The following is a 26,103-nucleotide window of genomic DNA, read 5'->3' as shown; positions in this document are numbered from 1 at the left end:
TGGTTGTGACAGCCCTGTGTCAGGCCCCAGGTTCTCCCAGTACCACTAGGTTGCTGGCTGGAAGAATCTTTCAGAGCCAGACCTATAGCTGTGCCAGGACTAAGAGCCAAAGCAGGATCTAGGGCTTAGTTGTGGCCCTTCCTGCAGCCTAGGGAAGGGCTCTCCTCTGGGACAACAGCTTCCCTGGAGCTTGTGGCAAAAGCTTCTGGCTCATGTGTTTCTGCAGAAATCCTCATCTGTTGTTTTTCCCCACTTGAGAGTGAGTGGATTTCCTAATCTTTCAGCTGCTGGCAGAAGAAACACACAACAGCATCTCTGGCCAGGACGCTGACATCTTTGAGCTCAGGGCATAGAAAAACCCTCTTAAAAGCACTACTTGACTGACACTAAGACCTCACTGGTGTGTGTTTTTTCACCAATAGACCAAGTGAGACAGATGTGGAGGGTAACTGGGAGTGGTGAGCTGTTCAGGGGGCTGGCCCGGCCCAGGACTGTTGCTGCTTTTCCCCCGTAATGAGAACTGCTCTGTGGGAGGCAGCGTTTCAGGCTCCATCTCTAGTTTATTAGCCATTGCAATTTGGCTGTTAGATCTACTTCAAAACTCTTTCCTTGCTTCATCAGAGTCACTCTGGGGGGAAGCTGAGGCCTGCATGGAACGCGGTCCCTGCTCTGTTTGCTGTGCTGTTCTCTGTCTCCCTGTCAAACCAAGCGCCTGGCTGATGGTTCGTCCCAGCAGTGGTGAGCAGCCACACAGGGACTTCCCAAGAGCTGTGACTGTCCCGATCCAAATCCCAGAGACAGTGCTGTGGTGCTCCCGTCACAGGAGTATGTATGGGCTTTTTTTTCTGTTTTTACCAGTGAGCTGCAATTGCTCTGTCTCCCAAGCAAGCTGTGCTGTTGTGTTTGCACTGGCCTGATGGTTGTAGGGATCACACGTGGTTTCTTTGGGATGGCTCCAGGTGCTTCCCGGCCCCGCAGAGAGCACTGCACAGTAAGGAGCCAAAGGCAGCAGAGAGGTGCCTTTTGCTCTCCCTCTGGGCTCTTGCACAAGGCTGGCACAGCCTCAGGCTGGGTCTTGCCATGCATGGACTAGCTGTGCTGCTGAGGCTGGAGAAAACAGATTTAACCCCAGTTGCCTCTGCCCAGACAGGCCCCATCCTCTACACAGCTTCGGAGCCAATGTCGTGTTTAGTTTGAGCCTGAGCCAGCGCCCTGATGAATGCGGCTCCTGTCAGCACCCTCCACTTCGGGTGGGGGTCAGGTCTTCTGGCTGATGAAAGGCGCCCGTGTGTAGCTGCAGAGCTGGGAGGGAGGGAGGAGGGACAGGGCACGCTGCAGGACCAGGTTGACAAGAAGGTAGCCTGGGCAGAGACCGGCAGCTTGCTCCTCTCCAAGGCCTACAGCCGGCCAAGGGAGGAGAAGGTGGTCTGGAAACAGGTACCCGATCAGCTCCTTGGAGGTGATGTCTGGTCCGTAAACCAGAACAGACTGCCTTGCCTGGGACACAGCTACTTCTGTAGAAGAGGGACCTTCTTCCCTCCCACCATCCCAGTCCTGCTGACTCCATGCTAGCAAGGGCTAATTAGCATTAGCATCAGGCACAGCTCTGTTTGCTGGGCAAAGACCCTCCTCAGCCATCGGTGGGTTTTGGTGGGGCTTCCCTGACTGAGCTCCCTTTCATGACGCAGTGCTAGGAGAAATAGCTGTGCTGAGGCTTTTGAAGGATTTAGAGGGTATATTCTGCTTGTCTTTTGCTGTTTGTGGTTAAAATCCATCTCCCAGTCTTAGTGGCTGCTGCAGCCTCTGTTCCTCCTCCCTGCCTGCCTGGCTGAGCAGGAATTAGGCAGAGCCAGTTCCACATGGGGCCCTGATTGGGTTCTTGTTAGTATCTTTTGGGCTGTTTTCTCTTTGCTGATTAGAGCAGATGACTGGGAATTGGGGGTCCTTGCCCAGCCGGGGTGGGGCTTGTTCTGGTATGGAGGGAGGATGGTGGTGTCTGGTTCCTTGGTCCCTGTGCCAAAGGGAGGTCAGTGATAAGGGGACAGCACGGACATTCCTGACCTCCTTAGAACCAGCAGCACAGCCAGGGCCCAAAAAGCTGCACCTCCATTCCTTGTCACATGGGACCCCAGAGCTCTGCTGTTAAACACTTTATTTCCCCCTTGCTGTGACCCTCCCTTCCCAGAGCAGACACTCTCCTTGTCCTCCCACCTCAGCTTCAGGGCATGCTGCCGGAGAGGGCTGGTGGCCTCCTTTCTCTGCTGGCTCCCAAGGGAAGGATGCTCTGCCCTGGAGGGACAGGGCTGCCAGGCAGCCTGCTGCCAGGTTTGGGGAGGGGAGGGACAGGCACAGAGCAACACACCCAGAGCGCCTCATCATGAGCAGTCATTCAACCAATGCTACAGTAAGGAGGTGGTTGGGGTTAGAGGGCCACCTCTGATCCTATTTTACAGGGCATGGGGAGCAGACTCCGGTTTAGAGAGCCGTGTCTTCAGCCTCGATGCGGGGCCCAAAGAGCTTCTCTGCAGTTACTTTGCCGTCGTACTTGGGCAGGGTGCCACCGAAGTCTGCTGGCAAGATGTCAGCATCAATCTCCTGGTAGAAGGACTCCAGCTCCTCCCCGTGCACAAAGACCTGGCGGGACATGAGAATGACCCTCAGCAGAGGACCTGGGCAACCCTTCCCAGCCACTGTTTCCGCCAGGGACACGCCTCTGCCTCCAGGTCCCTTTCCCACACTCACCCTCTCCAGCAGTTTGCTCTTCAGGAACGGTTTGACCACATTGTAGGTGGTCGTGAAGTACCAGGGCTGGTGGATGAAGTGGACGGCCTTGAACCGTGCTGGGAAGGAGTCCTAGGATCCCAAACCCAGACACAGATGGTTACAAAGGGTGCTGGCAATGCAGAGCCAGGCAGGGAGCAGTGGACACCCTGGCACTGTCACAGCTGCCCTCACCCCATCTCCCCTTCTCTCTTTGATAGCCCCTTTTTTGCTCTGACCCAGCGGATCGTCTGTCCCAACCCCAGGAGCACCAGGGAAGCTGATGAGCCTTACAGATGGTTCATTGCTCCCACTCCATAAGAAAGACCCCTTCGCTGCTGTCCTCCTTCCCTGGGGAGAGATGAGTGTCTTTGTCCTCTAAGGGCAGAAATCCTGGAGTGCCTGTGAGTCTCTGTCCAGCCCGGACCAGGCTGGGCTGAGAGTAGTGAGGAAAGGCCTCCAGCCATGCTGTAGGATGCTGCAAGGAGTGGTGGTACTGCTTCTGGTTGGCCATTTGAGAGGGCAGGGAACTGGGGCTAGAAAAATAGAATCCATCTTGCAGGATCCAGCCAATTAGCTGGCAAGGGCAGGAGCATGTGCCAGGGAACAGCCTCTCCACAATTATTTCTTACAGTGCCAGTATGGTGGCAATCCCAAACCCTGCTAGCCCTGCCTTCACCCTTCCCTGAGCTCTCTGCTCCCCCAGGGCCTGCCCCGCCACTGCTGGGCACAGGCTTTGCCACCTCACCTGCAGCATGTCCACCATCTTCTTGAGCTCAGAGGGTTTGATCCCTGATGCCTGCTGCATGGTGAAGCCCTTGAAGTTCTCAACGATGCAGAACCCATTGATTTGGGTCTCATCATTTTCCAGCAGCTTCTCCAAGATAACACAATAGGCACGAAGGATCTGATGGGGAAGAGACAGCAGGGTCTGGTTTTAGGTCTCACCTCCCATAGACCCCAGGAGATTCCCAGGAAGAGTCCCGTGGAGTGTTAGCCATGGTCTGCTTGACTCCAGACTGCTTGCCAGAGCCAGCTCCAGGACTTCAGAGCAGGGAGGGCATGTCGGGGGACACTCAACAACCACCACATTCCCCTTTCAAGCTGGGCAAAGGTGGGCACATCTCAGATCTGGACCAAGGATATGTTGCCACCAAATTCAGGCCTGAGCAGAAAACAGAGCTTGGATAACTTGTGAGTTACATGCTTGGAGACCTCTTCACCAAGAAGCCCTTTCTGTGCCCTATGCCTCTTTCCTCTTCTCCTCTTCTCCCCTGCAGGTTCCTCCTTTCTAGAGCACCTGGATTTAATAGCGTGGTGCCTTTCTTCACCTTGTGTTACCAGGGCTGGGGGATGCACACACAAATTTGGTCGGCAGTTTGCACTGCATCACGGGGAAGGAAGGGGAACACTTTGGGATGGGTCATGCTCTCTCAGGCTCCCTGGAAGGATAAATTCCAAGGGCTGAAGATTTGCTTCAACTTGAGCGACGGGAGGCTGTGTGTGGACATATGCATATGCGAGTGGAAGGGGTGCTGCGCTCAGACGTGCCAAGCAGGATAAGCCCAGGAGTGGGATCACAGTGCTCTGGGAGCAACAGCTGAGCTGGGCTGACCTCGTCGAAGGTGATCTCCTCGTAATCCCAGTTCTCGATGTTGAAGAGCATCACCACCCGGCCGTACTTGTCTCTGGTGGCCAGGATGCCGGGGTAGCCAGCTTCGATGGTGCTGCGCACAGCCTCGGGGGACAGGTTGTCGAAGAGCTCGGGGTACTGCTGGCGGAAGTTCACGTAGCCTGGAGAAAGGCAGAAATGGGGGAGGACAACGGCTGCTCGCCTGGCCTTGGGGAGCTGGGGGAGCCGCCAGAGATGGGATGGACTGGCAGTGGTGAGACATTGGTCCTGAGCCCAAGAGCTATGGAACACCTGTGCCGGGGGACCACACAGGTCAGGTCTCCTCCGGCAAATGTGGGAAAAAGGAGCTCAGCAGCAGACCAGCCCCAGCCCCAGCATGCTTGGTGTTATTCTCCCCATGCCAGGGTCTTCCCACACCTGCCTTCCTTCCAACACCTCAATGAGCAGATAAAACTCATTTCTCCCCTCATTTCTCTTCTCCCTTTCCTCTCCATTTGGGTGACATCCTCCAGCTCCCCTCCCTTGGCACCCTGCTGCACAAAATAAGGAATGTTGTCCTGGGAAAATGCAGACGAACAAAACCTCTCGTCTGGGAGCCAGCGCTGATAATTACAGCTCATTATCCCCCAGACCAACACAAAGAAGAGTGGAGACAGAGCCAGGCAGGTTCCCGCCGGCAGCCACCCCCCAGGCTGCCTGCCCTTCTGCTCCCCCTCCATCCCTACAGGTCACCCCCAGTCAGGGAGGGGGTGCCAAGCCCCCCAACCTGCTCCCAGCCCTCGAGGGGTGCCAGGGGTGCTGAGCCCACCAGACACTGTGCCCAGAAGCGTCAGGGTGGGTGCAGGATTGGCTTCTTACAGGGTTACAGAGGGGCACGTATAGGGTGTGCATAGGGTATGGGCTCCTCGAGGGGATGCAGCCCAAACCAGCTGGGTTTGCTGTACAAATGAAGCAGCCTGCCACCGCCAAATGCATTTGTGGGTTTTTTTTTCCATTTTGTCTGGTAAATTAGCAAGGAATGGGAATGTCCTGGTTTTGTGGGATTCCTTGCATCACCCTCATTTACTTCCTTCCCCATTCCAACCCTTTCCCCTGCATCTTGAGTCTCCAGCCTTGCCTTTTTCTCTTTATCCTCTCTCCTCATCTCCTTCCCATGCTAGGGTCCTGCTCTGCCCGCACAGCCTAGACCGAGGGGCTAGAAGGCTCCAGCATGGGGCTGGGAGAAGCCAGGGTGTCAGCTAAGCCTGTCCTCATCTGCTGTCACAGCACAGGACCCCTCCCCACCTTTCAGCAGGTCGTAGGCCCTGTGGATGTCGAACTTGCGAGCACGAATGAAGCGGAGGAAGAAGGAGTCGTCCATCCCCTGCGCCTTTTCGGCCACCGCCTTGCACACCTCCTCGCCGCCCGCCCGCTCCTGCACCAGCTCCCGCAGCTCCTTCACCGCTGCCTCCCTCTGCTCCTCCGTCTCGTTCAGCTCATCCTTTGCCTGGGGGGGGGAAAGGGGAGCAGGCATGGTTCAGTGATACTCCCTGTGCACCCCAAAACACCCCAGGGGTCATTTAGGCACCCGAAAGGCGGGTGGGGTGCAGTGATGCTCACTGCAGCATACTGTCAGGGAGGGCAGGGTCACCCAGGTCCTCTACTCAGAGACCCTGTGCATCCCCCCCACAACACCAGAGCCCATTGAAGGTCTCCTCTGGCCCCCAGAAAGGAGCAGGTTCCCTGAGCTGCACCTGCCCCCAACCCCCTGCAGCCACCCTCACCTTCTGCAGGGTGTGCGGGGGGATCTTCTCGCACCTCCCGAAGACGGGGCCGTGGTCCTTGGTGGTAAGGCGCTCCAGCTTGGTGCGCAGGGCCTGCTCCTCCTCCGAGACGATGCGGAAGGTTCCCGTCTGGGGGTGAGGAGAGGATGTGGGGTTTCCCCAGCCATTCCCCCAACTCCAGGCCCCACCACAGGTCTCCTGGGATGGGGGGCTGTGGGGAAGGGCAGAGCCTCCATGCCTGCACCCGAGGGGGTGGGAGAGCAGCCGGGGAGATGAGGGGTGTGTGAGGTGCACCCCGTCCCAGCACCACAGGGGGGATACTCAGAGCTCTGGGGAGGGGGTAGTGCAGGGACAATACTCACAACTGCAGACATGTCGTCTTCTGTCCTCCGTCAGCCACAGGACACTGGGAGAGGGAGGGAGGAATCAGCAGCAGTGGGGATCCCAATGGCCTCCGCAGCCCCCCAGTGCCCCATCCCCTGCCCCTCTTGCTCAGTCAGGGGCTCCCAACCACCATCTCTATCACATACTGCCTGTGTCTGCCTACCTGCAAGAGGTTGAGCAGCTTTGAGAAACACCAGGGATGTTTGCAAAAGCAGCTTAAAAATATGGGTATTGATCATCTGAAACCTTCATCTTTTTTTTTCCAGGTCTGCCTTTCCATCAGTGGTTGGGAGCATGTCGTGGGGACCCCCAACACCATGCACTCATCCAGTGCCATTTCATCTCAGACCATCCTCATATGGGCAGAGGCAAGCGCCCAGCTTTGGCCAGGTGGGCAGCTAGCTCGTGCTTTCGCTGCCTTTTATTTCTACTGCCCCATTATCCCAAGGTGTTTCCCAAACGCTTGAATGCCTGTTGCTCCAGGCCAGAGCTCATCACCAGCTACAAGGTTGGACCACCAGCCTCTTGGCATCTTTGTGACACAGTCTGGGTGAAACACCTTATTTCCATGCATGAGGCAGAGGAAGCCTGCCTTCACCCTCCCTCCAGTGCCCGACCCTGCCCCTGAACGGCTGCAGCACCAACTGTCAGCCCGTGCTGTGCGAGGGATGCTTGGCCGCAGCTCAACCACTTCCCAGGAGCATCCTCTTCCCACCAAGGAATAGGCATCCCCTTTTTCCAGCCACTTTTCCAAACAATCCCAGCCTTAGAGTCTTCAAGTTAAGGGAGGGCTGGATGGCGGTCTCTGATGCAGTTATTTCGGGTGAGAAAAGCCCCAGATACTCACCAGGGAGAGGAAAAGCTGAACCGTCTGCAGAGGGTCAGTGCACGGGGCCGAGACGGATGCACGGACAATGAGGCCGGAGTAGAGCAGGAAGAAAGCTGGGTGAAAGCTTTGTAGAGTCACCGGGTTGGGATTAGACCGTCACAAGGCATCAACTCACTGCAGCTTTGTAATTAATTCAGCACAACCCAGGCAAGAAACCCCATTAAAACATTACAAAAGGCAGCTGAGGAGAGGGAAGGAGGGAGTTGGGGCTCCACCGGCCAGCCAGAGCGTGTGTGGAGGGGCGGGCTGGGATGCCGGACCCGATTAACAAGTATAAAAGCTTCTCGTTGTGTAACTCGCTCATTAGCACGGAGCAGGGGCAGAGGCAGGTGGTGGGCAGCCTGCCATCCCGGCCCGCTCCCCTGGGGCGAGGGGGCCAGGTCTCTTCCCCGGTTTCTGCCCCGAAAAGCCTGGCAAGGTCCCACTGTGAATGTGGCCACATGGGCAGGGTCTGGCTGTGGGGATGGGTCCACAGCAGAGGATGCTCCTGGGGCTGGTCCCACCTGGAGCTCTCTAACTCCTCCCCAATGAGGCCACCCAAACCAGCATGTGGCCCCTTTCAGCTTTTAAAATAAAAAAATAGTCAGATATTTATTTTTACAATGCGCCCAAGTGATGGTTGCCTGCTTGGAGTTTTGGGAACTGGAACCCAGTCCCCACCTGGGGTGATGCTGTGGACCTGCAAGGGAGGGAAGCCCTGGGATGCCACAGGGACTGTGCTGAGCCCACGCGTGGGTGCAGCAGGACAGCAAAACAAGGGGTTTGGGGACATCCACATCCCAGCATGATGAAGACACATGGGTCAGAGGAGCCCTTGCAGCCTTAACTCTTTTTGGGTACAGGATCGCAGGAGCTGGGTGAGGATGGGGCTCTGCATGGGTCCTTCCCCAAGCCCAGGAGAGGAGGTCAGCCAGGCTATTACTGCGATGGGGACTTTGGGGAGGTGGCAGGGCCAGGCTAAGCACCAGAGCAGGACTGAAGGGGCTTACACAAGGCATGTTTTGTAATGCCACTGGGGTTTATGGATTTCATTTCCACGGGGCTGCCCTGCAAACAGAGTCAAGACCCCGCTGTAAGGGAGGGAGGAGGAGGAGGAAGGCACAAGACACCAGATGAAGGGCAGTGGGTAGTGGGGGAGGAAAACCGGGACCTGCGCCAAGTTCTTGAGTGATGCCACCATGACCAGGGGTACCACATGCTGCTCTCCACTGAAGACCACCCCGTCCCCTTCCCATGCCAGCCCTGGTGCAAGGCTCAGCTCCCTTCTACAGCTCCTTGGATGTTTTTCTGCAGCCCAGTGAGCAAGAGGGTGTGTGACAGGGGGACATCATCAGCGTGGGGCCTCCCGAACAGACCCAATGGCCCTGCATGGGGGTGGCAGAGGGGACCTGCACTCCCCTGAGCACCTGGGCATCCTGGCCATGATGTTCATCGCAGATTAAATCGTTCTGCAGACTCACGCACAACCCCTGGCTTCACCAACTGGGTGCTTTGTCCCAGGAAAAAGGTCTTTGGAAGGGGTGGCAGCCCCAAGAGGGACCTACCCCAAAGTGTTGTGGCTGGATCCCTTAGGGAAACTTTTGGCCAGATCCAGTTATCCCATTCCCCACGGTCCCTAGCCCTGGGTGAACCGCTCCCCCTTACTCAGCAGCATCAGCTTCCACTCCCTGTGAGCACGGGACTTGCGAAAGCTCCCATGCTGTGCTGGCACCGGATCCTCCAGCTAAATCCCACTGCTTAAAGGCGAGCTAAAGCTCCTCGTGCCCCTCGGAATTAAGGGGTTTACTCGAAGGCATCCACACCCCACGTGGGTAACACTCGCAGGGGCTGGGTGCTGCTGCTGCTGCGGAGTGGCCCTGAATGGGCATTTTGTGCCCTGTGCCCCAGTTCCCCCCAGCTGCCTGCTCCATGTGCCTGCACCCCACGCTGCCTGCACTCCACACCACCCTGCACCCCACGCTGCATCCCAAACACCCCACTCTGCACCCAACATCACCCTGCACGCCACGCTACCCTGGACCCCATGTATGTGCAGCCCACACCACTCTGCACCCCATGTGCCTGCACCCCACACTGCCCTGCGTCCCGTGTGTGCACCCCACGCTGCCCTGCACCCCACGTGTGTGCACCCCACGTTGCCCTGCACCCCACGTGTGTGCACCCCACGCTGCCCCACACCCCACGTGTGTGCACCCCACGTTCACCCCATGCTGCCCTGTACCCCACACTGCCCTACACCCTACGTGTGTGCACTCCACGCTGCCCTGCGCGCCACACTGTCCTGCGTCTCACGTGTGTGCACCCCACACTGCCCCACACCCCACGTGTGTGCACCCCACGTGTGTGCACCCCACGCTGCCCCACACCCCACGTGTGTGCACCCCACGCTGCCCCACACCTCACATGTGTGCACCCCATGCTGCCCCACACCCCACGTGTGTGCACCCAACGCTGACCTACACCCCACGTGTGTGCACCCCACGTTCACCCCACGCTGCCCTGCACCCCACGTGTATGCACCCCACGTTCACCCCACGCTGCCCCGCACCCCACGTGCGTGCACCCCACGCTGCCCTCCCCGCACCCCGCGGGCCTCGAACCCGCGGCTCCCCGGGCAGCCGGCGGCCGGAAGTGGGCGCTCGGGGGCGGGAGCTGTTGCCCGGGTGACGGGCGCGCACTTCCGGGCGGGAATTTCGGGGTGCCGGAGCTGCGGCCCGGGGGGCGGTGGCCCGGGCGTCCCCGCGGTGCCATGGCCCAGCGCATCCTGGCGCTGGCGGGCGAGGAGGGCCCCGAGCGGCTGCAGGAGGCCCTGCAGAGCCTGGGGGAGGGCGAGGTGCGCGGGTGCCCCGCGGGCTGGGCCCTGTGTGAGGGGAAGGGCGGGGGGGTGCGGCGCTGAGCCCTGTCAGGCTTCTCCGCGGGTGAAGGGCAGCTCACAGCGTCCCCTTCTCTTTGCAGCTGGGCGACATGGTGACAAGGCAGGCCCTGAAGGGGAGGGAGACGGCAGCTTTGCTAAGAGGGATCTTCAAAGGTGGGTGAGCTCTGAGCGGTGCCTTGGGGGGGGGGGGGGTGGGGAGGGGGACTGTGGCCCCAGCCCCGCCGGCCGCCCGTCAGCCGCAGGGTTACAGGCTGGGTGAAGTCAGCGCTCAGCAGCACAGGGAAGTGTCACTTTTGGTAAAAAAAACAGCCCATCACGGCTGTCACGGGGAAACGTGGCATCCAAAAATAGATATGGGGAAATAAGAAACTGCAGTAATATATTTTTAATGAACCTGTTGTAAGCGGGCTTTACTTTTGGGAGTCCTTATGTACTGTGGAGTAGAACTGAGCTGGCCAGCTGAGGCTTAATTGCTAAGCTGATTCTTCTAAACATTTTGACACTTCCTGATCTCCGTCAGCAGGTTGAGTGAGCCGCAGGGTGTGATAACAAAGTTGAGTGCTTCGGCAATTTTATCCAAGAGATTCTAATTTCCTGTGCTCTGTTTTTTTTATTCTGGCACTATTATTTATCTGGGTTTTGGCAGATAGATAAAATAAGGAGTTGCAGTCAGGTGACAGTTTAACTCTGCTAATTTCCTGTTGTTTAGTAACATGTTACTTGCATAAATTTTTTTCCATTCTTTGTTTTCTTTATTTTCTCACGCTAAGGCTCCCCTTGTTCCCAGCCAAGTGGTGTTCTCAGGAGGCTTCAGGTTTACAAGCACTGCATCCCACTAGTGGAGTCAGGGGACCTGCATTTGGGCAAGGTGTCTGAAATCATAGGACTGCTGATGCTGGAGGTAGAAGCTCGTTTGGGCTGGCTTTCCTGGGCTCTGCTGGGTGTTGTTTTGTATGTCGACTGAGGTACTTCACTAGGCCACCGAGGAGAACGAGTTGTGTCCTTTCCACAGACAGGACACAACAGCCCTGGCTGGTGTTAGGATTTGCTGTGTATGTAAATGTGCTTATCTCTAGATATTTAGGCTTAGACTTGAAACTCCAAACCTATAATTATATCAGCTTGATTTACTGCTCTGTTCCGTAACGGACAGTACAAAATAGAGATCTCGGGGCTGAATTCCCCTTTTAGGGGAATATTTCACTCTAAGAAATGTTGCCCTTTGCTGGGTTTTGGTGATGGTTTGGACATCTATGTGGAGTTTTCCTATGCACTGCCTCAGGCTCTCATGTTGTTGTATCTTCTCCCAGGCTCGCCATCTGCCAGGCCATGCATTGGCTGAGCTTGCCACCCTGTTTGTTGATGTTATTAAAGGTGGCAGCCTGTCTAATGGGAAATCCTTGGAATTGTTTTCCACTGTTCTCACTGCATTGGCCAGTTCGAAGGAGAGCCTGCCCTATGGGAAAGGTAACCTCTCTCAGTTCCTTCTCCCCAGACAGTCCTTCCTCTGGAATCAGCTCCTAAAAGACTTTTGCTTTTCCAGGTGAACTGAATGGAGAAGAGTTTAAGAAACAGCTGATAAATACCCTCTGCTCCAGCAAGTATGTACATCTGTGCCAGCTCTTTGTTACATGGCAAAACAGTGTGCTTCATGTTGTGCTTTGGAAAAGATACCACAATGAGCTGGATGTCACTGTCTGTGTCCTGTTCTTTCACTGCTGAATTTGTTCCCTCTGTGACAGTGCCTCCTCTGGGTGGGAAGGCAAGGGAACACCCCGTTCCCAAATCTTGTAATAGTGCTGCATGAACTGGTCTCAGGAAGTGCTTGTTTTTATTCCTTTCTTGGTATTTGTTATTGTAGGGGTTGAGGCAGTTCAGAACCATTATATGTCTGGGTGGTTAGGGTGGCAGTGGTGGTTTCTGGTGGAAATCTGGCTTCTAATCTTGATATAAGAACATAACAGGGAAATGGTGACATTGAATAATTATGTACGAGGAGGGGAGGGCTGAGGAATAATTCTGCTTGCTCATTTTTCCAACTTATTTTTGTTTTACCAGGTGGGATCCTCAGAATGTAATACATCTTGCCAACATGTTCAGGTAATTTTTTTTTCCCTTCAATACCAACACTTTCTGTGCTGTGGCCATGTCTGTGTCCTATTTCACATGTACTTTGGGGCAAGTATGAGTAGAAGGTGTGACTGTACTGGGCACAGCCCCATGGATGGTTGGTCGATGAACATCCACATTGGATCCGTTTGGGTACAAAACACAACTGAGCAAGCACAGCCCAAAGACTGGGTATGGCACCATGGGTTTTATCCCATGTGTGAATGAGCCTTGGCAAATTAACAGTAAATTAATGAACAAGCATAATGTGGAGCAGATCTGAGCACCAAACGTTGAAGAGTATCGTGGGACCGTGGTCGGGATCTGTGACAACTGCTTCTGGTGAGGACTGTACAGACAGCCAGCAAGTGCTCCCACCATTAGGACACTTTTTAGGAGTTATAGGTTCTAGTTATGGGTTGAATCTCCTGTGGGATTCTGAAGGAAATTAGTGAAAATTATTATGCTGCATCTTTGATTCAACAGGGATATTCCACTATCGGGAGAGGAGCTGCAGTTTGTGGTGGAAAAGATCCTTAGGATGTTCTCCAAATTAGACCTTCAGGAAATTCCCCCTCTGGTCTATCAGCTGCTGCTGCTTTCTGCGAAGGTAAAAGCTCATGGGAGCTGGCCTCCCCACAAGTATATACCATGAGAAAAAAGCATGTACAGACTGAGCTATAGGCTGGATTTTGGTGGGGATTCTGGTTGTTCCCAAGCTGTGCTGTGGGGAGCAGGACACAGAAGGACAACAGTAGTTTTTTTTCTCCTCTAACTCCTTCTAGCCTGAAAAAGCTGACTGCTCAGAAAAAAGATAAAACCTTGATCTTCCTCCTGGAGAAAGAAGGAAACCTTTGGGAAATAAGGGATGAGCACAGACCTAGCAGACAGCAGAGAGGATTGCTTTTTGTGTTCTTAAGTGTGGTTTGCTCACTCTCTGTGGTCTGCACGCTGTAATAATAGCTCATGCAGTGTGGCTGTCTTCTGGGTTGTAGTCTGACTTGTACTGGAAGTGCCTCATCTCCTGTACTCTTCCTGCAACCAGAGGCTGCCAATAACATCTCTGATCTTTGACAGGAATGTCTGGATTTTTTGCTTGCTTCATTTGTGACCGAGTCAGTGCCAAAATGATCCAGTCAAAGATAAATTATGTGTGTGTTATAGGAGGTCATTTGAGTCCACTGGCCAAGATGTATTTATTGTTAGATTTAAGGTTAGGAGTTTGAAAGCCTTCCCAATTGATTATAACATAAAGGATCCTTTCTAATTAATAACAACTTCTTTTAAAAAAACCAGAACATCTGAGAGCTTCAGCTTCTTCTAACTCTTTGATAAGTGCAGTCAAAAGAAATAGGCAAACTAAACCAGAGTTGCTTCATCTGGAAATGAGCTGCACAGGATCCTTCCTCACCGTAGCGATTTATGGAGGGAAATGATGGGCACCATGAGACTTGTAACTGGTGTGGTAACAGAGTGTAGTTCTCTGGGATACTGCAAGCCCTGCAGTGGCTTAATGTAATGTCCTGCCTTGTAGGGCAGTAAGAAGACTGTTTTAGAAGGAATCATCAGTTTTTTCAACCAGTTGGATAAGAGACAAAAGGAAGAACAAAGGGTTCCACAGTAAGTTGTTTCTTTTTCATCTCCTTTCTTTACTACCTGAATATTTGTAATCACCCTGGTCTTGCCCAGGGTTCCTTCAATCTGAAACACTAAACCTTGTACAAGTATGTCCTCCTTGATACATAAGAAATGATTTATGGCTTTGGATGGCTTGTTTTTTCTTCTGATAAAACTTACAGATCAGTGGACCTTGAGGTAGCCACAGTGCCTCTAGACCAGCTCCGCCATGTGGAAGGCACTGTTATTCTCCATATTGTTTCTGTTATCAACCTGGATCAGGACCTAGGCGAGGAACTAATCAAACACCTAAAGGTATGACAAAGATGGAGCAGGCACTGTTCCTGAAGATGTTGAAGCAGGGTTTTTAAAACTTAATTGATTATCTGTAGAAGGGATTTAATACTTTTTATGATCACAGTCAAGTTCACTTTAATAAGTGCTATGATATATTTGAAGAGACGTGTGCCTGAACTTGGAGGACACTGCAGCTGAAGATAAGCTTTCTGACCTTTGCTTGCCATTTTCTAGACTGAGCAACAGAAGGACCCTGGTAGAGCCCTGTGTCCCTTCAGCGTGGCTCTTCTGCTATCAGTTGCAGTAAAACACAGACTGCAAGAGCAGGTATGTGGGTGATAAGCTTGCAGAGAACTTCCAAGGGGATGTACACTCTGCAAGAGCAGGTATGTGGGTGATAAGCTTGCAGAGAACTTCCAAGGGGATGTACACTCCACTCCTTGTAAAGGAAAGGAAGCATGGTTAGGTCATAGTCCCATCAAAATTAGGCTTAAAATGGTTTCAGGGGGAGGCAGTTAGATCATTGGTATGCTGTAGTTTACTGAACACTATAAAAGACCTCAGGGTAATATCAGAATTTTCCAGAGTTATGACTCCTGTGGGTTGATATTGCAGGATGAGAAGCAAAGCAATGTCTTCTTTTTCTAATGTTTTGGCTCTGTGGTGGCCACCTGAAGAGCATCTGGCAGCAAGTTGCTCTCTTTGAGGCAATTAATGAAGTTGGTGTATTTGTCCTGAGAAAGAAGTGAGTTCAGATTTTTTGGCAGGCTGTACTGGAACTTGTGCTCTGGCTGGTGCTCTTACTGGAACATACCCAAGACTATACAGGTCCCATTTCAAAGATCATTTCCTCACACTCAATGATTTTATGTTCCAGATATTTGATTTCTTGAAAACATCAATCACAAGAAGCTGCAAGGACCTGCAGTTCCTTCAGGCCTCCAAGTTTCTGCAGGATTTGTTTCCTCAACAATATGATGTAACTGCTGTAATTCTGGAAGTGGTGAAAAACAGGTGAGTTCTTGCCACATGCTGCAAAATGCATTAGGCTTTGGGAGGGGGAGAGTTTCAGCCTCGTTAAATGCTCTGGGGTGCTAAATACTGATGACCAGGTGCTGGCAAGGAACAGGGTCAAAATCCAAAGTTTTTATCCCAGTTTTATATTGGTGAATTAAAAAAAAAAAAAAGGCAACAAAATGCAGCTGTATAAATCTCTACCTCAACTCGGCATCTGGTGGTACAAAGGACTGAAGTGATCAGGACCCTATCTGCTCCTCGCTGTAAAGGAGCTGATGGTATGAGTCATGCTGCTGGCTCTAGCTTGTGCTCTGATCAAGCAATGAGTGATAGGTTCACTGTTTTCTTTCCCCAGTTGTTTAGTCCTTTAAATGTCCTGTGGGATAGCTCTGTGATCTGTCACCAGTTGTCCTTCAGCTTGATGTGAGGCATTCCTCTTCTGTCTTCCTCTCTGACTTGAAGATCTCAGGATCAGTGGGATATCTGTGCATCCTGACTGTAGCCTACTGTCACGTTCAGATCAGACCTGGGTGCACATCATTCCCCATAGCAAGGAAACCTTTTGGCTGGAAAGCAAGTCTGATGGTTGGAGAACCGGGATGTCAAGATCTGTTGTGCTGAGCACCTGTCCCTCAGCTTAAAGACAGTCATGGGGGTCGTGAGGGATTTTATCTTCCCGGGCATGATCAAGCATCTCTCACTGCTGCTTTGGACCTAGAATGACTGCAAAAGTTTCTACTCATCTAAACCTTTTCTGTGACTAAGTTGTTTCTTCTGTGGTCTGTTTAATGTTTTCCTCAGTGCATTTGGCTGGGACCATGTCACTCAGGGCCTGGTGGATCTTGGCTTCAGCCTAATGGAATCATATGAACCAAAAAAGTCCTTTGGAGGAAAAGCTGCTGATACCAATTATGGCCTTTCAAGAATGCCAGCCCAGCAGGCTTGCAGACTGGGAGCGAGTATCCTGCTGGAAACGTTTAAGGTAGTGTTTGTTTTGGAGAGGGGTTTTTTGGGGTGGAGGGAACTCTGTTCTTATTCTCTCTTGGTAAATGGTGTCAAAATGTTGCCTGCTGTATCCGTCACGAGTGTTGCAAATAATACCAGATTTAGTCTTCTATTTGCCCCTGCCAAGCTGGAAGAGGCCAACCTCATAAAGACCTAATCCTAATCTGGTCCAGCTACCATGATACTTGTGTAATCGCTATTACAGTTTCCAAGAAACTGCCAAGAAGGTAGAGAAATTCAGAGGCACAAAGAAAATCTGTCAGAGATGGGATTGAAACCAGCATTTTCACTGAAGTGGTAAATTTGCATCCCACAGACGATTTGACCCATTATGTTCAGAATGTACTGTTGTGCCTCTCTGATGTGCTGCTTCTGACTGGCCAGGGATGAAATCTGAATTGATCTGTGTGAATTTAGCTGAAAGGAGACTTTGGCAACCAGTCCCAGCTTTCCTGTCAGATCTGGATTTGCTCTGTATTGCACGATGCCTGTGCTGTGAGGTACAGGAATATCTTAAATTTATGTAGGTTTTGATTTTTTATTTAGGTTCTTTCTCATTTCAGGTTCATGAGCCTATCAGAAGTGATATTCTTGAGCAGGTCCTCAACAGAGTCCTCACAAAAGCAGCATCTCCTGTCAGCCACTTCATAGGTAACAGGAAAGAGAGAAATGTGTCCTGCTCTGTGGACACTCATTCTGTAGCTTCTCAGAACAGAAAGGACCTTTAAAGGTCACCTGGTCCAACCCCCTGCAATGAGCAGGGACATCTTCAACAAGATCAGGCTGCTCACAGTCCCGTCCAACCTGACTTTAAATGTTTTCAGGGATGGGACATCTACCACCTTTCTGGACAACCTGTTTCACCACCTTCATTGTAAAAAATTTCTTCCTTATCTCTATTCTAAATCTACCTTCTTTTAGTTTAAAGCCATTACCCCTTGTCCTGTTGCAACAGGCCCTACTAAAACATTTGTCCCCATCTTTCTTTAAGCCCCCTTTAAGTACTGAAAGGCCACAATAAGGTCTCCCTGGAGCCTTCTCTTCCCTTAGTCTGAACAACCCCAACTCTCTTAGCCTTTCTTCATAGGAGAGGTGTTCCATCTCTCTGATTTTTGTGGCCTCCTCTGGACCCACTCTAACAGGTCCATGTCTTTCCTGTGCTGAGGACCCCAGAGCTGGACACAGCACTGCAGGTGGGCTCTCACCAGAGCAGAGCAGAGGGTTAGAATCACCTCCCTCGACCTGCTGGCTACACTTCTTTTGGTGCAGCCCAGGACATGGTTGGCTTGCTGAAGTTTCTGCTGAAGTGACATGAAGCCAAGAAAATCTGTTCTTCCTTCCCCTCTTACAGAGGTGTCAGCAGCATCAGGTTACCTTGTATACATTGCAGCCGAAAAATATGTTTGCGGGCAGTTGCCATGAAATAGCTGACACACAGAAAGTTGGTATCTGTCAGTCAGTAACTTGTGACATGTTCCTAGCCTTGCCTTCCTCCTCGTCCCTGGGCAAGTGCTGGGCAGTCGCTGGGGCTGCTGAGATGCCTATGCTGCAGGCTCTTCTCTTATCCCTCAGTGCCCTCTGGTGGGGTGAGGCCCTTCAGACGAGTTGTGAGTGTTTTACACTCTCTGCCTGCAGCACAGATCAGATTTTCGATGCTCACCCTATCACGACCTCTCTGTGTAATGGAAGGGCTTTGATTATTCTGTAATTGTTGGCTCTACAGACATCTTTTGCTCAGGCTTTTCTGGCCCCCTGGCAACAGCTGCTCCTTTTGTCCTTTTATTTTTCAGACTTGCTGTCCAATATTGTTGTATCTGCTCCTCTTGTGCTTCAGACTTCATCCTCCAAAGTCACAGAGACCTTTGACAATTTGTCCTTTCTGCCCATTGACACAGTTCAAGGGCTCCTCCGGGCAGTACAGGTAAAGCTTTGCATTTCTCCGTGAATATCTTTGCTAATTTAATTCCAGTGACAGCTCTAGGCCACAATTATATGCATGATCTAATAACCCTCCTTGTAAAATAAACCTTCCATACTCTGTTGTAGGTTGTCTGATGTAACATGGAACTGTTCTTCAGCCATGGGGTTGCATGTGCCCTCTAGCAAAAAGCATGCAGTGTGCTCTGGCATGGTCCAAAACTGCGCTGTGCTGACCTTTCATCTGGAAGGTGCCCAGATGCTGCACACTGTAGAAAACTTAATTATACAGCTGAACAGCTGTAGCTGTCGCATTGATCTTTGATTTTTCTCCTTCCAAACTCCATGTCAGTATTTCTCTGCCTGGGCTGAGATACTGCCTGGCGTTAAACTTTCACCTGCTTCATCCAGTCTGGAGATAATGGTTCTTTTCCCAGATGCTCACATTGTGTCCTCACTAACCTGCTAAGGTGTCTCACTGCTACGGCTCTCTGGGTTTCATTTGATATTGTTTTAAAATGTTTTGGTTCTTGTACTGTACTGATGACAGTATTGGAAAGGCAGGGCCAGATGGGCCTGAGGAAGATGAGCTCATATGCCCTAAGAGCTTGGCGTGCCTTAGTGCTTTTCTCTCCAAAGTGTATCTTCCTTTCCAGCCTCTGCTCAAAGTCAGCATGTCAGTGAGGGACTCCCTGATACTTGTTCTCCAAAAAGCTATCTTTTCCAGGTAAGCTGGGAAGGGGATTCTTTGAAAAGATTCATTTATGGTTTTGGAGCAGATATGTTTTTTGTTTGTTTTGGCTAAGTGTCTTCTTGCTGTGTTCTTCCCATAACTAGATGGTGACATCTCCTACCCCTTTAGCTGTAATACAGTCGCAACTCTGCTGAACTGAGACAAAAATCCCACCCCCCAGCTGGATGGGCTTTGGAAATTCAGAAAGCTGTTGGGAACTCTAAATAAGTAGGCAAAATTAAAACCAATTCCAACATGTGTCTACATAGCTGATCACATCCAAATGGCAGGGTGAGTGTGGAAGGAACCACTGATCAAAAGGCTGAGCTGCCACCTTCCCTCTGATCCCTTACAAAGTGGTAGAGAAACAGGCTAGTTGTCTTGGTTATGCTTTGAGCAAACCATCCTGCTGTCTTCATAATGCTGTGATCGTAGACTGGATTTTGTTGGGCAGTGGCTGCCTGGCTACGAATAGAGACTTCATAATTCAGGATTATTCAAGGCAAGGGACATGGTCTTGGGAAAGACCCAGGGTTTCAGTGAGCAAAGCAAAACACCAGCTTTTTATGAGGAATTTTCCAACTCTGAGATCTGTGAGACTTTTTAGTTCCAGTTTTTAAGGGGACATTTAATGCTTGGGCCTTGGCTTGGGGCTCTCCTTCAGTGTGAGCATCGCATGGACAGAAAGGAGATTGAATGTTGTGAGAGTGTAGAGCAAGGGAGTTCCCAGCAAACTGCAGAGTTCTTAACTGCTTGGGACTGTGCTGCCCTCTTGGGGAATACAGTTCCAGTGAGCCCAGTCACTCTATACTTGTGGACCCTTTTTCATTGCTGAGTTTCTCATTTACTTTTGAGCTCTTGTTCCCAGTTTTCCTTATGATTCTCTTCTCCCCCTGACTCACAGGCAGCTCGATGCTCGTAAAGCTGCGGTTGCTGGCTTTTTGCTTCTGTTAAGAAATTTTAAGGTTCTGGGCAGCTTGTCCACTTCCCAGTGCAGCCAGGTCATTGGTGCCAGTCAGGTAAGTGCTGTTCTGCAGTCCCTGGTGGGGACATATGAGAAGTCTTGTGTCTAATGTGTGCTGTTTGAAACAACTCAAGAGTGGAGTGTTTCCTCAGAATGGAAATAAAACTTTAGTAAGGATTAGTCTTGAAAGGAAAGCTTTGGGAAATGCAGTGTGCGAAGAGAAGCTGACCTGGGAATGTCGCTTCTCAGAGTCACTCTCTCTTACAGCACTAGTATTTGGGGAGCATTTACACTGCTCCATGATGATGATAAAAAGCCTGGCAGCACACTAAGGACTACTTAAGTGATTGTTTAGGGGCCAGGCCCCTTATCACCTTGCTTCTGTGTTGTGATATTTGAGAATTGTAACCTGTATAACATGACTAATATTCCCTCTCAGGTCCAGGCAGATGTTCATGCCTGCTATAATTCTGCAGCTAATGAGGCCTTCTGCCTTGAAATCCTGGGCAGCCTGAGGCGATGTTTGAGCCAGCAGGCGGATGTTCGACTCATGTTATATGAGGTAAACATGGTTTCTCCAATCTCCTTTTAAACAGCCACTAGCTCTTCTGTAGTCTGCTTCTACTGTAGCCCCAGGTAAATAATGATCACATTATTGTAGAAAACAACCTATCATCTCAGTTATGTTCTTCATGGGACACATGTACCAAGGACTGCTTTTTTTTTTTTTTTCCAAGCCTTCTGCTTGTTTGTATTTTGGACTTTTATAAGCCCAAAGACACATTGATGTATCTTCCTCATCCTCATGCATTGCTTAAAAGCAAAAATGCATCTAAGTCTTTCTTCCTGTGGTGTGGCCTAGGAAATGGGAAGGATGTTTGATGCCCGGTGAGAAAGAACGTTATAACAGGCATTGGATAGATGCAGAGTTGCTGGGAGTTAATGATGGGCTTCAGAGAAAACCCTGACTTCTCCCTGAAACTTCCTTAGAGACTGCATCAGGGATCTGTCTTTTCTCCTCTTCCTTCTGCAAGTTTCTGTAAGGGCTTGTCTGTCCCTTAGGTTTCTTGTGACATATGGCTTAATATAAAGAGACATTTTTGGGTGCGTATCTTAGCTCCTGAGGTAACCATGAGGTACCACCTTAAGAAAAAAACCTGTTCAGATCAGAGACATTTTGTTTCCTTCTTCTTGATTTAGTTGGACTGACCTTTGGTGAGCTGCAAGTTTTGGGTGTCTTCATCACTGTTGCTATAAGCCTTGTGCTTGCTTTATCCATCCACTGAGTTTTCTCAGTCTGAAGGATTTTTTTGCCTCCTACAGTTTCCCCACTGGCTTGTTTTGCCTTTGAAGCAGGATTTCACAGTTTGAAGTTGGATCTAGTGCTAGTGTTAAATAGCAGTGAAAGTCACTCTGGGCTTGATGCCACTGCTGCTAGGGAGATGCAGCTTGTGAGAGGGCCCCTGTGAGGAAATTCATACTCTTTCTGATTCATACCTTCTTTCTGTGGTGCCTTTGCTTTGCCAGGTATGGGGTTTTACACTGAGCGCATTGTTACTTCCTCATGGTTCCTTGCGGTGCCAAAGGGTCACTGCTGTCTTATGACACCAACTTATTATGCGTGTGGTTCATTTTCTTTGTTGTGTAAGCCAATTTGTCCTTCCTTCCTGTCTTCAGGGTTTTTATGATGTCCTTCGCAGGAACTCCCAGCTGGCCAGCTCTATAATGGAAACACTTTTGTCCCAGGTAAAGTACTGCTACATGGCGTGGCTTCAGAGACTCTTAAGAATTTGGCACTGCAACCAGTATAGCAAGAAATTCAGGTTAAATATTGGGGAAATAGTTCTCTCTTACACTGGAAACATACGTGTAAGTGCTGCGGCACTTCTCTAAGGAGGTGTTCAAATCCCTGCTATGTTGAGAGGGCAGACTAGGTAAACGTCTGGAGACTGGTTCATATCCTATCACAGGGTGGAAGAGAAAGGATCTCTTGGAGCCCTTTCCAACCCTTCAGTTCTGAGATGCTGTGAGAAGTGTGAGCCCAGAGAAGTACTTTGTGCGCTCCCTGTTCCTTAGCAGTGCACAGCAGTTACCCTGCCATACTTCCCCAAGGATGTGTGCTGACACAGTAATTATTGTTATTGCTGTCCTCCCATCGGGAGAATACCCAAGTCCCTGTAGGATCTGGGAGGATTAACTCATCCCCCAACAGTGTTGCTCATGGCAACAAGACAATCACATTTCCTCAATCCATTGGACAGGCTGTGCTTTCTTTGAGACAAGTAATTTTCTTCCCTTTAATCATCTGTAGAGTTCATGCTGACTAATTCCAGCTTTCCCATGACAGTATAGGGTCTGAGAAAGGAACATGAATGGAGCCAAGGCAGCTTTTGGGTAGCAGAAGGCACTTAATGGGAACTTGGTGTAAATGTATAAAATCTTACCGCATCATCGTATATGTAACTTTCTCTATTCAGTTCTGATTCTGTATCAGTACTTGGAGCATACCTCTTCCTGTGGTGTGCGAAACAGACAGGAATTGGTGCAAGCACAGTCGCTCACAGATTTGTTTTAGTGCCAAGTGTAGCCTCCATAACTGCGTGCACCCTTGGGCCAGGAGGCTGGGTGCCATAACGGGGCCAAGCGAGCGATGGGCAGCAGAAGCCTTCACCCACAGTGCCACCCATTTAAAGGATGCCACTGTGAGTGAAGGCAAATGATGTTGCATGTTGAGGCAACACAACAGCAAGTGGTAAGATAAACTTGTCTTAGGGGAGTGATGTGTCCTGGCTGAGAGGTACATAAGCAACTCAAGAACAGATTTTAATTACTAATAGAGCAGATGATGTGGCTCGTGTACATGTACAGCTCCACTGTTACAGTGCCAGTTTTTGCTCTGTAGAATGGAGTACAAAGATTACCGTGTTCTGTTTTCAAACAACTGAAGAGGCTCAGTTACCAAGTAACTGGTTATTTTTATTTCATGTTTTCTGTGACAGATAAAGAAATATTACTTGCCCCAGCCAGACCTCCTGCCTCCACTGAAACTTGAGGGATGTATTATGGCTCAAGGAGATCAAATCTTTCTGCAAGAACCACTGGTAAGAGCTATACTGGCTGGCCATAGCTGCAAACTCATCTGTTCCATAGCATTTTAGTTGTGCTGCTACAGGAGCTGAATACCTTGTGTTTCTTCAACCTCTTCTAGCCTGGAGCAATTCTTTTAATGACAATAGAGCTGGGCATCTCACCCCTGTCTCAGGCTATCTATTAGAGCTCCACTGGCATGCTGGTTTAGGGGACTTGTGTGAAAAATGCTCTAGGAGTAGTGTGGTTCTGTTATCCTCTATTGAGCTCATCTGTTGTTTTGGGGTTTTTTTCCCTCCTTTAACTTAATTCCATATAAAATAGTTGTGCAGTGTGTGTGTGTGTAGCAGGGGGAAGAATCTGCCCTTTGGTTTTGCTCCTTTGAAATTGTTGGAGATGAGACCTCAATGATTCATTGGATTTCCAAGGGAACAGATTCAAATTAATCATGTTGTTTTCCCCTAAGGAAGCTTCCATGCTGTGCTGCAGTAGCACACCCAGGAAGGCAGCAGACACTTCAGCTAGAGTGAGAGCCCTTTTGGAAATTCCCTTTCCATCTCCTTCAGCAGTTGAGGGACCTGGGTTGAGGGAGCAGTGGGAGTTAAGTCTTCACATGCCATACAGGCAAGCTCAGGCAGACAACATTGAAGCTAGAACTGGGTAGCTGTTTGTAGGATTACAGACCCATCATTCTAGGAATGAGGCATATTCCTGAGACTCACGTGAACCTCTGAAGGCAGTTATGGCTCTTTGCATCCAACTCTAATAGTCTGGCCTGTGTCCACTTCTGCCAGTGACCTCCAACTAGAAGGCTGAGTGTGATTGTGTGGCTGCTTCCTTCAGGCCCATCTGCTCTGCTGTATCCAACACTGTCTCGCCTGGTATAAGAGCACTGTGCGTCTATGCCAAGGAGCTGAGGATGACGATGAGGAGGAGGATGTGGGATTTGAGGAAAACTTTGAAGAGATGCTAGAATCTGTCACACGACGAATGATCAAGAGCGAGTTGGAAGACTTTGAACTGGTAAAATCAGATTTTCAGTTTGACTCAGTGGAAGAAGACACTTGAGTTCTTGTCAGGTTTTGAAAAGATTTTTTTCACTTGTTTCTTAGGATAAATCGGCAGATTTTTCTCTGTCTTCTGGTGTCGGTGTAAAGAATAACATCTACGCCATTCAGGTGATGGGAATTTGTGAGGTCCTGATTGAGTACAATTTCAACATAGGGAATTTCAGGTAAAACATTGAATCTTACCCTCTGGCACTAGCTGTACTATACTGTGCCTAGCTCTTCAGAGTACAGCCTCGTTGCAAGCACAGGGTAACAATGCAACACAGAATCAGAACGATGTTTTCTGAGTGTGAAAACAGACATTCATAGAACCTTGGGGATTGTCTTCCTTTTGAATGTCATGTGTTGTGGGAGATGGGATGTGACATTTTGTAGAAGAGCAGGTCAAGGAGGAATGGATGTATACACTGTTAGGGAGGCAGGGAGATGTCATATGTCATGGTTTTATCATTTAGAAAGTGTCATTGTGTAATTTGGCAACTGAAGCTTCAAATGGGAGCTGTAAGACTGGATTTTCTCCATTAATGCTTTCTACTATTTCGCTGCAGTAAGAACAAGTTTGAGGATATCCTAGGCCTCTTTACATGTTACAACAAACTCTCTGAAATCCTGAAGGAGAAAGCTGGAAAGAACAAATCTACCTCGGGCAACAAAACTGCACAGAGCTTCCTGTCCATGGGTTTTGTATCTACTCTGCTCACAGCTCTGTTCAGGTGAGAAGCTGTCACATCTGGCGTAGCCTTTAAGGCCTATTCATAAGCTGTTTTCGTGGTGTCTTCATGCTGGCTGTCTGGTGTGCTGCATACACAGTATGGGCACTTTCACTGCTGTACAAAGCAAGTGTGATAGCAGCACTTGTCTGGAGAGCATCATAGTCCAGGCAGGAACCATGGCTGTGCAACTCCTGGTATTGACAAACCAGCTTTCCTGGACCTTGCTTATGACTTGTAAGACCTCAGAGAGTCTCTGCTCATCCAGTCCTGGGCCATTCCCCAGACAACAGACTCCAGTGTTTGAGCTCCAGTTCTCTATGGAACAAAGCCAGACATCAATTCAAACCAGGTCTGTTAGTGTATTTGGAAAGGCTGGTGGAACTCTGCCCTCCGAGTGTTCATTACAGGCTACCAAAACAAAGGGTATTTTCCACCCTGAATTCAGCTATTTTTATTTTATTTGTAAATGCCTATTTAGATTTGGAATCTCATAGGCCATCCCTGTGCTTTTTAAGTGCATCCTCAATTCTCTGACAGTGCTCTTGATTCTTCAGGGACAACGCCCAAAGCCATGAGGAGAGCCTGGCAGTCCTGCGCTCCAGCACAGAGTTCCTGCGCTACGCTGTCAGTGTAGCTCTGCAGAAGGTGCAGCAGCTGGAGGAGACAGGACAAACTGATGGACCAGACGGACAGAATCCTGAGAAGATGTTTCAGAACCTCTGCAAAATCACGCGGTGAGTCAGTGTGGCATGTGAAGATATCAGCCCTAAAAAGCAGCAATGCATTTTGGGGATTTTTGATTCTCAAGTAGAGTCTTGAAAGAAGAATGCAGTCCATAACTGTTTCAAACAGTTATTATTACTGGGCTGAGATCATTGCCTTTCTTTGCTCCTGAGAAATCAAGTGGAGGCGCTACAGTTTCTGTGCCAGAGTGAGCGATACAGCTCTAATAACGGTACTTGGCCTGGAAAAACCAAATGCCATCAAACTCTCATTTTCAGCCTCTTTCTGACTTTTGGTTCATCACTCATTGTCACAGAGGAGGTATGATGGTAACAGGCTGGATTCTTGAAGCCTCTGGGATACAATGAAGTTAAAATTCACTTCTAGCTACGGTATAAACCAGATTTGTTTAGGACTTTTGCAAGATGCTTGAAGACATTCATGCATCTAATCCTTTGGAAATCCAAGAATGTTAACCATGTAAATGTCTCTTGGGATCTAGGTCATATCTACATGGGGTCTTTTCAGATCCCAGTCAGCAGAGAGC

At 50.2% G+C, this 26,103-nt stretch overlaps 2 protein-coding genes across 3 annotated transcripts in view; one reads left to right on the top strand and one right to left on the bottom strand.

Annotated features, from left to right (window-relative positions):
* Nucleotides 1–156: 156 nt before the first annotated feature.
* On the bottom strand, nucleotides 157–7,667 carry RLBP1 (retinaldehyde binding protein 1). 2 transcript variants are annotated; one of them, XM_074917470.1, is made up of 8 exons: nucleotides 7,388–7,666; nucleotides 6,519–6,562; nucleotides 6,157–6,285; nucleotides 5,678–5,879; nucleotides 4,376–4,554; nucleotides 3,509–3,667; nucleotides 2,743–2,853; nucleotides 162–2,634 (listed from the first exon to the last, which is right to left on the bottom strand). In XM_074917470.1, exons 2-8 carry the CDS (start codon nucleotides 6,528–6,530, stop codon nucleotides 2,476–2,478), a joined length of 951 nt encoding a protein of 316 aa, XP_074773571.1. In that variant the 5' UTR covers nucleotides 6,531–6,562; nucleotides 7,388–7,666; the 3' UTR covers nucleotides 162–2,475. The 2 variants fall into 2 exon arrangements, with proteins under 2 accessions (XP_074773572.1, XP_074773571.1); XM_074917471.1 differs by lacking the exon at nucleotides 6,157–6,285 and having other exon boundaries at nucleotides 157–2,634; nucleotides 7,388–7,667.
* Nucleotides 7,668–10,178: 2,511 nt separating this feature from the next.
* The window catches only part of FANCI (FA complementation group I), a 24,666-nt gene continuing 8,741 nt past the window's right edge, over nucleotides 10,179–26,103 (top strand). The window contains exons 1-23 of the mRNA XM_074916819.1: nucleotides 10,179–10,262; nucleotides 10,385–10,457; nucleotides 11,075–11,205; nucleotides 11,615–11,771; nucleotides 11,848–11,905; nucleotides 12,363–12,404; nucleotides 12,900–13,023; nucleotides 13,948–14,033; nucleotides 14,213–14,345; nucleotides 14,562–14,654; nucleotides 15,205–15,341; nucleotides 16,146–16,326; nucleotides 16,913–17,000; nucleotides 18,140–18,270; nucleotides 18,923–18,993; nucleotides 19,904–20,018; nucleotides 20,403–20,525; nucleotides 21,641–21,709; nucleotides 22,963–23,064; nucleotides 23,894–24,073; nucleotides 24,163–24,284; nucleotides 24,669–24,833; nucleotides 25,388–25,567. Coding sequence (XP_074772920.1) covers nucleotides 10,179–10,262; nucleotides 10,385–10,457; nucleotides 11,075–11,205; nucleotides 11,615–11,771; nucleotides 11,848–11,905; nucleotides 12,363–12,404; nucleotides 12,900–13,023; nucleotides 13,948–14,033; nucleotides 14,213–14,345; nucleotides 14,562–14,654; nucleotides 15,205–15,341; nucleotides 16,146–16,326; nucleotides 16,913–17,000; nucleotides 18,140–18,270; nucleotides 18,923–18,993; nucleotides 19,904–20,018; nucleotides 20,403–20,525; nucleotides 21,641–21,709; nucleotides 22,963–23,064; nucleotides 23,894–24,073; nucleotides 24,163–24,284; nucleotides 24,669–24,833; nucleotides 25,388–25,567 — 2,645 coding nt within the window. The remainder of the gene's footprint in view (nucleotides 10,263–10,384; nucleotides 10,458–11,074; nucleotides 11,206–11,614; nucleotides 11,772–11,847; nucleotides 11,906–12,362; nucleotides 12,405–12,899; nucleotides 13,024–13,947; nucleotides 14,034–14,212; nucleotides 14,346–14,561; nucleotides 14,655–15,204; nucleotides 15,342–16,145; nucleotides 16,327–16,912; nucleotides 17,001–18,139; nucleotides 18,271–18,922; nucleotides 18,994–19,903; nucleotides 20,019–20,402; nucleotides 20,526–21,640; nucleotides 21,710–22,962; nucleotides 23,065–23,893; nucleotides 24,074–24,162; nucleotides 24,285–24,668; nucleotides 24,834–25,387; nucleotides 25,568–26,103) is intronic.

Source organism: Athene noctua, chromosome 13, assembly GCF_965140245.1.
Source record: "Athene noctua chromosome 13, bAthNoc1.hap1.1, whole genome shotgun sequence".
NCBI lineage: Eukaryota > Metazoa > Chordata > Aves > Strigiformes > Strigidae > Athene > Athene noctua.
Note: the sequence above shows the minus strand (reverse complement) of the source record. Positions and strands in the feature narration are given on the sequence as shown.

Bases quoted from the DNA above. Each gene is read 5' to 3' on its own strand.
- RLBP1 (XM_074917470.1), bottom strand. The intron at 5,880-6,156 runs GTGAGGGTGGCT...TCCCCCCCCCAG, and splicing joins CCCCGCACACCCTGCAGAAG to GCAAAGGATGAGCTGAACGA. The intron at 2,854-3,508 runs GTGAGGTGGCAA...TTGGGATCCTAG, and splicing joins AGATGGTGGACATGCTGCAG to GACTCCTTCCCAGCACGGTT.